At 39.2% G+C, this 14,096-nt stretch overlaps 1 protein-coding gene across 3 annotated transcripts in view; it reads right to left on the minus strand.

Annotated features, from left to right (window-relative positions):
- The window catches only part of PTH2R (parathyroid hormone 2 receptor), a 1,139,291-nt gene that overhangs the window by 612,638 nt on the left and 512,557 nt on the right, over positions 1–14,096 (minus strand). For all 3 annotated transcript variants that reach the window (XM_069615615.1, XM_069615613.1, XM_069615614.1), the window contains exon 4: positions 13,906–14,027. In XM_069615615.1, coding sequence (XP_069471716.1) covers positions 13,906–14,027 — 122 coding nt within the window. The remainder of the gene's footprint in view (positions 1–13,905; positions 14,028–14,096) is intronic.

Below are 14,096 nucleotides of genomic sequence, written 5' to 3' on the forward strand. Positions count from 1 at the left end.
GTGGGTGTAGCAGACAGTCATTTAGAAACATCCTGAGAGAGACATCCTATGATCTTTCAATGCTGAGACAGGGCTGGCAGGCAGGATGGACCTCTTTTTGGAGGAACAGTTAGTTTGTTTATTATGTTTATTAATTTATAATGTGCGGCAGACCCAGAGGTAACTGGTGATTTCAGAAAGCTGGCAGGCTGACTGAAGGGCTGTTCACTGGTCTCATCTGCGCGCCCCCGGGTTCCCTGCCAAATTGGGACAGATGTATCGCCATCAGCTCTAGGTAATGTAGGTCAAAAGTGAGGAAATTGCATTGTGCCTGGCAAGCAGTCAGAAAGGAGAGCAGATTATTTCATATGCAATGTTTAGCAATATTTTATGTGTAGGCGTTTTCAAATGTTCATGAAGGCATTTGCACTGTTATTCTTTTTCTCTCTCAAATTGCGGTTCTTGGTTCTTACCAGTTTCCTAGTGGCCAAGGTCAGATGGTAAGATTGTGCACAGCTGGTTCTGTTAATCTGTGCGAACACTCTATTGAAAAGCGTTTTGCATTCTTATGTACTCGTAGTTTGTTTTGCATAATGTAACTGTCTGAATAGCTTTGAATTTTAACATTACATAAAAACGTAGAGATTTGGAAACAAGCTGGTTGTGTTTTTATTACATGACTGAATTTCATTAGCTTATAGACCGATGTTCAACAGAGGATAGGCTTATTTTATTTTATTTATTTAAATTGTTGTACTGTGCACACATGCCTGTAGGCCTCAAGGCCTCATTTTACCATAGGTGCTTATTCATTTTACCACATGTGGTAAAATCTGAAGTTGTTATTTTCCTAATAAGTGAGTCTAAGGAGTGCCTGACATGTCAAATTATCTGTTTATAATGTGAAATATATGTTGCACTTTTGCTGTTAGAGCATACATCGGCATTGGACATAAAGGTGCTGAGAGGTGGAAATACATTTACATATTAAGTGTGCCAAGTGCAGTGTCTGATCCAGTGAGTAACCCTGGTAGAACAATAACATGTGTTAGACTACATTCTGAGGAGAGTCATACCCCTGTAAAAGGGGATCTACAAATGAATTATCCCAAGGGATACTATACCACAATAAAATACCACTATTTATCACCATAATAAATTAACACAGTGTTAGTTGTAATTCCTCCAGAAAATATATCCAACAGACCCCAGGGCAATCTATAATGATTTTATGGATTGGTATAAACCATTAAAAGGTCTACATGAAGAGCTTCATGAACCTGCTGGTTTCATTCTGGAAAAATAAAACAGCAATATGTTTGCAATTAAAGTGACTTGCAGAGGGCTAACTGTAACCATGTTTTTCAGCAAAGGTTATGACTGGGAAAACAGCAACAGGGAGCTACCTGTAACATGCCTGTACCGTGCATGTCTTCACCACTGCTCATTACTAATTAGCAATGCCAGGTGCTTCCCTACAGAGGTGCACATCTACTTCCCTTCCTCAGAGAGAATGGAGTAAACCATCCCTTTTTTCAATGATTACAAAAATCTTAAAAGCATAGATCAGATGAACTTTATGTCTTACTACCCAATCAAGTTAAGATATGAATTAATGTACTGACATTGATGTGGTGCATATCTAATCTACCTAGCTGCTGTGGGGCAAGCAAAACCAGCTGGAGTGTTTTATCTGTATGTGCCAATAACAACAAAGGGAAAACAATCAAAATTAAACTGAGTAATAAAGAGAAATAATTAATTTGACAGGATGTGGTGATCAATGATGGAATGCCCCTGAAATACAACGAACTGTAACTGAGCTCTGAACCAAAGGTATCTCTGCCCATCCGTTGCATCCCACATCATGGTCAATCACGTATTATTGAATGATGCTAATCTGAGATTTATTTTCAACAAAATAATACTAAACATTTACTATGGTACTGCCAGTAATGTTAATCATTTTTGAACAATGTTCACATATTTGATTCCTCATCTGCTCAGCCCAACATTAGCAGCTTTCTTAGGCAAGTTCCAGTGTAAAAACATATTCTGAATCAGATCTTAAGAAATGACAATCACAACTTTTCTTGGTGGGTTATGTTCTGCATAGACAATTGCTTGCGAACCATTTCTTAAAATTATACATGGTACAACCATGGCAGTAATAACATCCTTTTTTGATAGAAAAAAAGTGTGTACTTTCCTGATGCGATCTCGATGTATAAAACATGGCTAAGAAGCTCCTCAATTTCCTATTGCTTTGGTATGCAATAATTGGCAGATTATGAAAGATGGACTCTAAACTTTTATTGTCCCCACATGCATGCCGATATCTCAGTATGATTGAAGAATAATCCTTAAACTGCAATGAGGGACCAGTTCCAGTACTCGATTTTAGTCTGGGGAAACTCTTGCTTATCCGTAGCATCATTCAAGGAACCAATAGTAGAATTATTGAGCATATTCGGATTGTAGGTGAATGTGGAACCCCCAAGGCTGGTAATGATTACTGCACGACTAATGTATGAAGCGATAGGTGACGCGTGGCCCTAGGGTAATAGTGACAACTTGCGCTGGTCCTGTTCTTTTCCATATTGTCTGCTGGGATTTGTAGTAAGACGTTTCCCTTTATCCTTTATAAGTATGGGGCTCCAAGTCCTAGCATGCAAACAGAGAAGAAAGGACAGTCTCAAGGTGTCACATATGACATGGGACCAGTCAGCAGCTATGAGACATACCTTAGCCGACATAATGCAAGCTCTAACTTGCACTGAAGGAAGAATTTCACCTAACACAATCTGAACGTATACCCCACTTTCTGACTGCACTACTTTTTCACAGTTGATCCAAGACATTATTCCAAGAAAGCATCAGACAGGGTCCAGTGAAGGAGTTTAAAGTAGCCCTAATAGGTAACAGATCTCATGCCATGAAGTGACCCCATCACTGGAATGTTAAGTTTGATTGGCTGGTCGCCATCCAGGGGCCACACAACATGCTTTAATGGCATCTACACAATAATGTATGGCTTATGACACCACCACTGAGGCTTGTGACACCCACTCACACACGTCCCTAACCTGGAACAGCAACAGGATATGTTTAGTGTGGGGTGTAATTAAATGCCCCAAACCAATGTAACTGAAGGCCACACTGAACAAAACAAAATGACCTTCATGCATTTATAACAACACCTTCACAAAGAAAACAGACCTATTCATGCAGACTGTGGGGTTTCTGCGAGTAACACAATGAAGGGCCATGTGAAAAGGCCTACCTTTCATTACAAAAGGAAAATAAGCATGTTAATTCACAAGTGGCAGAAGAAATGCAAAGGTCCCCTTTACAGGAAAAACGTTTCAAACATTGACACCAAAACGGATTTGCATTTGTGCTTGCAGTTTAAAGTAAGACATGAGAAACATGTTCCCCTGCTAACATAAAGATGTCAGGGAAAAGACATAGGGCCTCATTACACGGATGGCGGTGGACCAAGGTGCTATAAGCACCTTGGTCCATGCCGGTAAAATACCGGCACCGCCTTGGTGGAAAGGGGAATTACCACCCTATTCCAAGGTTGGTGGGGCGGTAATTCCCCCTTCCCCATTGCCCTTCCCCCATTCCCATTTTTGCCCCGTAGGGCAAGTAAGAAGGCGTAATTAGCTCCCTGGTCCCTTAGCGGGTTGGTTTTTAACGCCTGCAAAAATCAGGTGTTAAATTCCCCAACCCGCAAAGGGGCCTCGTAGTAAGGTGGTAAGTGTTTACCGGTACCGGTAAAATACCGGTACCGGCAAACCCTTACCGCCTACCGTGTAATGAGGGCCATAGTGTGTGTTGACAAAAATAATGTACATTGTGCTTCACATGCAAAATACCTGCAGCCATTTGAAAAGAAAAGCCCACTTTGTTTCCTTGAAAAGTGCCTTTAGGCCAGAGACAGACTATGTGGGAATCTTTCTGCAGTGGAAATCCAGAGAAAGCTAAAACAAAAATGTACTCCAAGTTCAGATTGGAAGAGCACATCACATTGCTGGCTGGGAAATCAATGCAAAATTTCACTGAAACTGCCAACCATCAAAAGGTGGTGCACTATGACAATGCAGAGCCATTTTCAGCAGAACAACGAACAGCAGATAATTAAAAGTGTATTATATTAATGAATGAAAGAAACAGCCATGTATTGCCCTGGGGCAAAACTGTGTAGATCCTTAGCCTATTTAACTAAAAATATTAATTTTATTAATTCCCCATTTGTTTTGAGATTAACAAAGCTCAATTCCAGTGTGCGCTGGAAACCATAACTTGAAATTTAATGTGGCAATCTTTCTGTTCAACTTCCCATAACACAGGACTTTAAGTGGAGGGTGTCTGAAAATCCTCAAGTCTTAAATCATACCAAAATTGTACTGTCCAGCTTACCCAATACAGCCCTTTAACTGGAGGGGGGTCTGATATCCAAAATTATCTAATCATTCCTATTGCTTCTGCTCAGCTTGCCCAGCACAGGCCTTTAAGTGGGGAGGGGTCTGAAATCAAAAATTCTCAAATCATCCAATTTTTTTACTGTCCAACTTCCCAAACACAGACCTTTCAGTGAGCGGGGTCTGAAAACAAACCTCTAAATCAGCCTGTGTTTATTTCAAACCTAAAGTGTGGGTGAAGTCATAATTGCCATATGCATTTTTACCAATCTATAAACCCAACTACTAGTCTTTTAAGTACGCAGGAAAATCGAATTGCAAAGCACTATAGATGCTGATGTCCTTTGACCAGTTTGGTTATTTCGTTCAGTGAAATCTGTATGAAGTATTGTGATTTGTGTTTTTCCCAACCAACTTGTGTGATTTTTTTTGTGTAACAAAAAGTTTCATTGTGAGCCACAAAGAAGCCGGTGTCATTTTAGTGTGACCTCCATTACCAATCTTCCAAATAAAAACAAATATATTTCCTCTACCCCAGCCTGGTTCTTGGCTCACTGTGGGCACAGGGGGGGGAGATTTGTGTGACTCTATATGAGTCTTCAGTAAGGCCAGCACTAAAAAAAAACGTACAAGAGTATTGCAAGGCTCCTTGATTGAGGGTGGGAAGGAACTCCCCAGGCTAAGGGTGGTCTCAATATAATGCAACATTAGTATTGGGAAGAACAATCCACTTTCCCTGGGGAGCGTCATTTCTCCTTGTGGAATTGTCTCCAACGTGCCCAAACACATTTCATTTTTCTCCTTCCATCTGGTCTTTTGGGATCCAAGCCAGATGAATCTCAAGAAAGTAGAACAATCTAGTTGATTTGGTAATGTCTACAACAATCTTTGCAGTTTGAGTTTAAAGTCAAAAACAGCAAAATCATATCTCGTATTTCATCTTTCAGTGAGCAAATGGTTCCCAAATCTCTTTTCACAAGAAATATTTCTTTTAAGATACTATGCAAGTCTATGCAAAAAGGGCGGGCATAGTCATCCGTGGCACTTAAGGGGTTAATACTGACTACGGGTAATTTATTTAAAAAAAGAACAGCCATAATTTGTTTAGAGCTAAATTTAAACTTAGAAAGAACATGTTGCTAAAAAGCCAATCAATACCTGTCAAAGGCATGTTCTGAATTTAAAGTGACATGTAAACTTGGGATTGCTCTTAAAGGAGGTTAAACAACCTGTTCCGCGTTTATCTGATATTTGCTTCCCCCTAAACAAATACTTTATATTTAGGGTCAGTAATATAAGGAAGCAGTTCATCCATCTGAGAAACTTAGTTTTGTATTCAGATTAGTGAGAGCAACCAATCTGTAAGAGACACATACTGCAAGATCTGTACATGTGTTTGAAATGAGGGAGATTGTTGCCTCCACAATTATGTTTGAGATCCATTATGATTCCGAACACTTATTGTAAATCATCTTCAAGGAATCCAACAGTATCTCAGGAAGAAATAAACAGCCAGGCTCAGCATTCTTTTTTAACTTAAGCAGCAAGGTAGGTTTTAGGATTGTCTGACTCCAGATCATCTGGTCTAAAAAATGTATTTATGGCTATCAGGTCTTCAGAAGAATTATTTTCTTTGAATACCTCACATACCTCATGTCATAATTATGTAGACTTGAGAATTATTTGGAAAAAATGCACCCATTCATATAGCTTCTTCTAATCTACTATATGCTCCTTCTTAAACTGTATTTCATGAAGATTGTTACTGGCCTAGAGCAAGAGTCTGCCTAGCTTTCCGCCCTTCTCAAACATTTATCTTGAGCCTGAAAGAGAATTTTCATCCAACTAATCATAGAACAGGATTCCATAGGGGATAGTCCAACTTCCAGCTAACTGTGGCATCACCCTATATGAATTGTTTGTTTGCATGAATTATGTGAGTTAAGAGACCTACCTGCTTACTAATAGCCAAAGAAAAACTTGCAAGTTGCCCAAATTTATAAAAGAAAAGGCCTTAAGACAAACTCCCTCTCATGTTGTTTCTTCTATATGTTCAGTTCCTCAAGTGTTTCCCATGACACAGTTGACATTTGACCTGCTGTCCTGCTCTGTATACACATCCTACCTACACTCTGATCCATGACAAGATTGAAATCCTCCTAGAAACAAATTTCCCCATCTTCAAAGTCTGTAAAGATATGCTGGAATTCAAGAAGGAATTACACTTGCACTTGCTTAAGCTCAATGCATGCACAATCAAAATAATGAATTGTATTTCCTCCATCCATCTTTTAGGGAGAATCTGATTTGGGTCTCTTCTAGAAGTGGTCACTTGAGACTAACTCTAGACAGATTGTCACTTCGCCAGATCTAGACTCCCAGAATACTTTAAATTGGGTATGGAAATCTAAGCAAAGATAAGGGATTCTGGACATTGGGGCCACAAATAAAACAAGGGAATTATGCTCACCAAAATACCACCAACCACGCATACCAACCACGCATACCAAATATGCATGTCTGGGTGCTGAAATAATGCATGTCCACTGTATTATTGTTGCACATGGCCCAATCTGAATACAAGGAGTGATTGTTGCTAAGTTATTTCTCGGCGGTAATAAAATACCGTCAGGCCCCAAATCTCCACAAAATACCCAACATATTTATGGTGCGTTGGCCGGGAACCGAACCCGGGTCAACTGCTTGGAAGGCAGCTATGTTCACCACTATACCACCAACGCATTTAAAGTAGCCCTAATAGGTAACAGATCTCATGCCATGAGGTGACCCCATCACTGGAATGTTAAGTTTGATTGGCTGGTCGCCATCCAGGGGCCACAATACATGCTTTAATGGCATCTACACAATAATGTATGGCTTATGACACCACCACCACCACTGAGCATAATCTTTTAGAAATACTAAAAGATTATGCTCACTGGCCACATATGTCCCAAGATGTGGAATTATATACTAGAGGATGTCTAGTATGCGCCCAATTTAAACCTGCTTCACCAATGCATAGAGCACCATTGATGAAAAGAGGCCTAACTCTCCCATGGTCAGATTTGCAAATAGACTATGTAGGTCCTTTAAAAAGGTCGAGCAGGGGACACCGTTATATTTTGAGTGTGGTATGTTTGATGTCGAAGTGAATTGAATGCATTCCTGCACTAGATTGTAGTGCGCAAACAGCAGCCACATTGCTGGTGAACCATGTGTTCTCAAGGTTTGGGTTGCCACAAAGAATTGAGTCAGACAGAGGAAGTCATTTCACAAGTACTCTAATGAGTAAGGTATGGCAAATACTAGGCAAATACTAGGTGTGAAAAGGAAACTACATATCGCATATCAGGCGGCGTCTTCAGGTACAGTTGAAAGAAGCAATAGGTCTGTTGTTGATATTTTAAAGAAATTTGTGGCAGAAGCAGGTTCCAGCTGGGATTTACGTTTACCGTTGGTTTTGATGGCAATCAGGTCAACTCCTGCCAAAGCAACAGGTGTTAGCCCCCATGAGGTCTTGACAGGTAGGAAAATGGTGTTACCACAACACCTACTATATAGAACACAGGAGCAGACACTTGTGATTGCATCCACAGTTCATGAATATATTGATGGATTGAGGAGGCATTTGCAACATGCATTTGCTTTTGTGCAGAGAAATCTGGAAAGAGCTGCTGACAGTGCAAAATCTTATTATGACAAAAAGACATCAGTAAAGGAATACAGTGTAGGGGATCAGGTGTACAAGTTTCATTTTGGAAAAAGTAAACGGAAACATTCTAAATTTCTAGCAGCCTGGCAGGGGCCATTTCGAATTATAGATAAGGTCTCTCCTGTAGTTTATAAAATTTTGAAAAATGAAGGTGAAACGGCAATAGAGCAGTTTGTCCATGTAAATCAAATCAAACCATGCCATCCCAGACATGAGATCAGGCAGCTTGAGCATGTAGAAACAGATAAAGTCCCTTGAACACAAAAAGAGAAAATAAATGGGTGCAATCAGGAGGCAGTGACAAAGAAGTTAAAAAGTTGATTGTTATAATGGCACATAAACACTGTAATATATGTAAAAATATATAATATAAAATAAATAAATAAATAAATATATAATGGAAGCTCATGGTTGGTGTGCGGAGAGAAAATGTATTAAATATTGAATGCTGTTTATATGTGCTTGTTTTCTTTTAACTTGTGTTTAATTTCAGAAAAAAAAACGAAATATTTTTACCAAGCATGTTTTATTTTTGGCAAAAGGGTGAAGTTAGTATTGTGCTATGTACTTAATTTGTTTATTTTCTATTTGATTTAGAAAATTAACATTATTTGGTCGGAGGTTCCGGGATCAGAGGCCACGGGAGACGATGGAGTCCTGGAGTCCCCTGGATGAAGACCAAAAGATGCCTGCCTCCAGGTGGAGGTGAAGACAAGATAACCAGAATGCTAAAAAAAGATGACTCCTATGGATCTAAGATTTCCAAGATGAAAGTGTACTCGAATGAACCAAATAACATCGCTGGTCGGGACATATCAGAGGCAGACAAGAGTCCTGACATATGGAGTTCCACGTATTTATTATTTTAATTATTTATTTTAATTTGTTATATTAATTATTTGTTTTGGTTAGTTGTTTTATTTCATTGCTTTTAATTGACTTGTAAAATCTAAACTTAGAGTAATGCCACTTCCACTGAGAAGGCAAATGTAGAACATTTTGTAAACTAATGAACCCAGATGAATACTGTGTTGATTGCAACTTTTTCATTGATGCACATGAATATTCATTTTGTTGGATTGCTATATTGTGAAAAGAAGAAAAAGAACAAATTGTTTTTAGGAATTGGCTTGGATCGTAGCCAAATTCTAAAAACAAAAGGAGGGTATGTAAGGATATTTGGCGTGTTACAGCACAGAGTACAGCACTACTACACAGGTAGCAATTTTTTTTTTTTTGATGCAGCACCAAATGCCTATGGTGCATTGCTATATGTGTTACCAGATTAACAAGGAAAGACAGGCTATTCAGTCAAAAACGATTTTAACATATAAGATGCAAATCTATTTTTACAGTTAAAAGCACACGTGCACATTCAAAAATACACACTATTTTTCACCTGAAATGCCTATGGTGCAAGAGACACATTTGAAAATTAATAACTAACATTACTCATAAATAACCTGACTAATAAAAATTGAATTTAACATAACCCACTAATAAAAATGTGTCTCCACTGCAGAAATAGGCCTACTCTGAAAGTGAACTTTTAAACGCACATTCATTTCTTTTTTATTTTCTCTGCTGCTCTGTCCACATAACTACAGGAAGCAAAAGGGCTCGAAAGAACAGGAAATCAGTTGGTTACAAAGTATTACTATAAAAATGAGCCATTGTGTAGAGAGGGAGGAGATGGCATGATTGATTCTGATTGGAGCAGCGTCATAGCAAGTATCATGCTAGAGGCAGTGATTAGGGTTTTGCTGGGGGGAGTTTGAGGAGAGAGGGAGGACAGTGGAGATTTGGAGAGCTGGGAGAAGGACCTGTTTTTTCCTGGTTGGAGCATTTCTGCTGAAAAAGCTGAGAGTTCCAGGCAATGACCCCGGTTTGAAAACGAAAGGCGCTCGTTTCACTGGGGTTAATCTTCAAGGGAGCCACATTCAGAAAGAGAACAGCTGAAGAAAACTCGGGCTGAACAGATAAGGTAATTACATAAGTGTGGGAGCTGAGTGTGTACGAGAATATTCAGTCAGTGTAGGAAAGGAGATTCCTGTGCCTTAATCACATGTTAATGTTGCAAATCGAGTTCTTTTCTCCGCCACTCTCTTTTCAGTGTATCACAGCCAATGCTGTTACTGTGCTATTTTATTTCTTTCTGTAAAGAGTGAGATCGTGTTTAAATGCAACTTTTATAATACAGAAAAATATTTGAAAGCAGACGGGTGGTGTGTTTTATATTTACCAATACAGTGCTGATGATGAGGGGAGATTTTTAAACAGTGCAATTGTCATTTTAAGACAGATGTGTGCATGATCATATTCAGTATGGACAGTTGAGAGTGATTGTTTGTAGCATAGCTCGTTGGAGGTACATGAGCCAACGGGAAGAGGGACTCTCTGGACATAGTTCCCTACCGTATATAAGGTAGTGGAAATTACCACAAAATTACCACATATAGCTCTCTGTCGTAAATAAGTCAGTGAGATCGCCCATGGTGGCACACTAACACTAACACTGAAAATGTGGTATTCCTGAAATGTAGGTCTGAGGTCTCTCTAGTGATTACACGAAAAATCTAAGCAAAGATAGGGATTCTGGACATTGGGGCCACAAATAAAACAAGGGAATTATGCTCACCAAAATACCACCAACCACGCATACCAACCACGCATACCAAATATGAATGTCTGGGTGCTGAAATAATGCATGTCCACTGTATTATTGTTGCACATGGCCCAATCTGAATACAAGGAGTGATTGTTGCTAAGTTATTTTTCGGCGGTAATAAAATACCGTCAGGCCCCAAATCTCCACAAAATACCCAACAGATGCCAATAGCTAACCGCTCCATCCAGCATTCAATTACCCTTCCTGGTATTAAGAATAGCTTTGCAAAATAAAGTTATTCTTTAGTGAACCTCATTCCCCACCACAAACCCTTATCTAATCATGGCCCACAGTATTTAAAACATAGGCTAAGCTGTTGTTGCTAGTGTTATTTGTAATCCATGTTCATTACTACAATTTGAATCTCATGTGCTCATATGAATGACTTCTGGATCGTGGTCCTCCAGCTTATTATTGGAACACGGTGATATTAATGTTGACAAACTACTTTATACCCGATTATGTCTAATCCAATTACCACTAAATAGTACTAGGTTCTAGTGGACATCAGAGCATTATGAGATCAGGGTTTGTGCCATTGTGTTAAGGGTTATCCCAAAACTAAGCACCACTTCCTCTTTTCTGTCCATGGTATAACCTTAAGAGGAAAAAGGGCCCATCCCGCTCCTGCATTCTCAAACCCGTTGGGCTATAAGGACATGGAACGAAAATGGTTTGTTTAACATACTCAATAACATTGCAAACATTATTTATCTTTCTAAAAATTGCCTTGAAAAGATGATGAAGGATATCTCAACTGTGCAGATAATTAATAGATATTTTCTTTCTTCGTGGTTTGTAGTGTAATTTTATTCACTGCATTGTTTAATGATTTTATTAATGGTTTTATATAATTGTGGATCTACATTGCCATTAATCTTTTTTGTTTGTAAAGCTTTGTATGACTTGATGTTGTAAATAAAATAACACTACCAATCATCGATGTTGCTCTTTGTGCTCCTCTTTACAATATGTCCACACATAATACCCGCACCCAAAATATTGCCCCTTTGCTAAACTCACAAAAGACACTGCAGATATGTCCAGACTGTTGTCGCATAGGAATCCCAACATATGAATACATCACTTGACATTAGTCCCTACCACAGTCCAAACTTCACCACTAGCCCCAATCCCTAATAAAGACAGAAGATGTGGGCATTGGGGGTTGTAGAGCTAACATACAAGCAACTTTAATTATCCCTTTAATTCTCCAAACACAACCCTCAGCACAGGCCCAACAGGTCAGAATTATTGGGCACAGTGTGGCCCATCTGTGGGTGCCTAATGCAAAGAAACACAGCACATTGGGCTTGTATCCTTCTTTCTCCTGGGCTCTCGCGTGTTATTCCCAAAGGGCTCAGTAGCCACAGGGACCCCTTTGTGAGTTCCCACTGTGACATGTGCAGGTCATGTGCAGAGCTCCTCCAATTTGTATCTTACAATGGTGCCATCTTGGTTCCTCCTCATTGATGGGTTTTTTTTTCCCTCTACTGTACTTGTACAACCCCACAGAACAGAATTAAATAGACTTAAATATTCGTTTTTTTAATTAGATGGTGAAAGATATATTTAATGATGGCATGCAAACCCATACACATACAAGTCACTGGATCCGTAGTAGACGCTGATGTTACTTGTCCAGGAATGCTTTACAATTGGCTCTCCAATGTAGCTATTGGCAAGTCGAATACAAAAGCAAGAAATGCAGTGCATGGAGAAAGCTGCTACATGTGGGCGACACCCACTGAATTTACTGCTATACGTTTGGGTAGAACCATTTTTGACCTCACTGCCGGGAACCTATCTCAGAAGTGAACCATTATGTTGAATTGCTCAAATCATCTACACTTGTCATTTGAAAAGTAATTTTTTTTTGCTTGATGTATTTGTATCATGCTAGCAGTACACAGATCAGATTAAACTGCAACAGGGAGCAGGTGCTATAAGGTAAAAGGGCTTTGAAGGACAGACAGGTTAGGAAAACAGGTATGTTTTCAGTTTTTTTACAGAAAAGAGTTCAGCAATCAATAGATCTGAGAGTCAATAGGAGGGAGTCCCAGAGGCGACATCTGGCAAACGAGAAACACCAGTTGCCATTGGACATGCAGCAAGAACATGGAGCAACTAGTAGGTGTGGGTTAGTCAATTTAAAGCAGCGAGAAGGACTGTAGGGTAGTATCCTATTGATTAGATATGAAGTGGCTACTCAATGAATACATTTAAAAGCCAACCTAGCTGAAAAGCAATTATTTACCTGAACGGTAGCCAGTGGAGAGAGCTACACCATTGGGAGATGGAAGATAATGTTGGCACCCATAAGCAATCTTCCCCAAACCAGGTGTCCCACTGTCCACAGAAGAACACCATTTATGGAGGAAACACGTTATAGATGCAAGGTTTAGTCCTTATAAATTGTCCAGCCCTACCAAATCTCTTCAGAGCTAGCGTTGCCTAGTCTGTGAAGGTCTGAAAATGTGTCTTTTATATTGACTGTTGGTTCCAATCTTACTGTAAAAGTGTTCTGGTGCAAATCCTCCTCTCTACCAAATCACTTGTATTGGGCTCTCCTCCTGCCAGCCTCCTCCCGCCAGCTCTCCTCATTTGAACCCAGAGATGTTCATGTATCCCTCTGATATGCTGCATGATGGCATGACGTAGAGATAAGTTGATACTTCAATTTCTTAAAATAATAAAACATTTAAGAAAAAATACATTCTTAACAGTTGTTTTGTTCTCATCAGTTTGACTCTTTTTTTTGGTTGCATATTATATGTGAAACCTTGCTTGCACTGTTGGAGATATGTTGGCTTCCATAAACTTACATGCCAAGTTTTTCTTGAAAATCAGCATTATTATGGTGACCGCACGGTAATGAAGATGGCGGTTAACATGTGGATGCGTTTTTCTGAATTTAGATAGTTTTATGTAGTGATTTTTTTCAAGTAATATTTTGCAAGAGACGATTTGCATGCGATATGCTAATACATATTTAATCAAAAAATGAAACGACATGGGTTAGCATTCAAGTCATTTTCTTCAGCATTCTTTCTATTAGTCCAATTAACATGCATGAATAATTAAAAAATAAAAGAACAACCATAACTGATTTTTACTTTTCCAATGTTGTTTTCTGGTTGCAGGAAGCGGAGACAATCAGAATAATTTGCAAATGTCCTGTTTAAGCTCTGCGAGTGGTCCCAGGTTCCATTGACGTTACATCGTCTAAAAGCTGTTCCTGTGAATGAATGAAGAAATAAGACTATCCTGTCATATATGCTCAATTAGTGTAACTTTTTTTTCTGAA

Source organism: Ambystoma mexicanum, chromosome 9 (genome assembly GCF_040938575.1).
Source record: "Ambystoma mexicanum isolate Mex_15411 chromosome 9, UKY_AmexF1_1, whole genome shotgun sequence".
Classification (NCBI taxonomy): Eukaryota; Metazoa; Chordata; class Amphibia; order Caudata; family Ambystomatidae; genus Ambystoma; species Ambystoma mexicanum.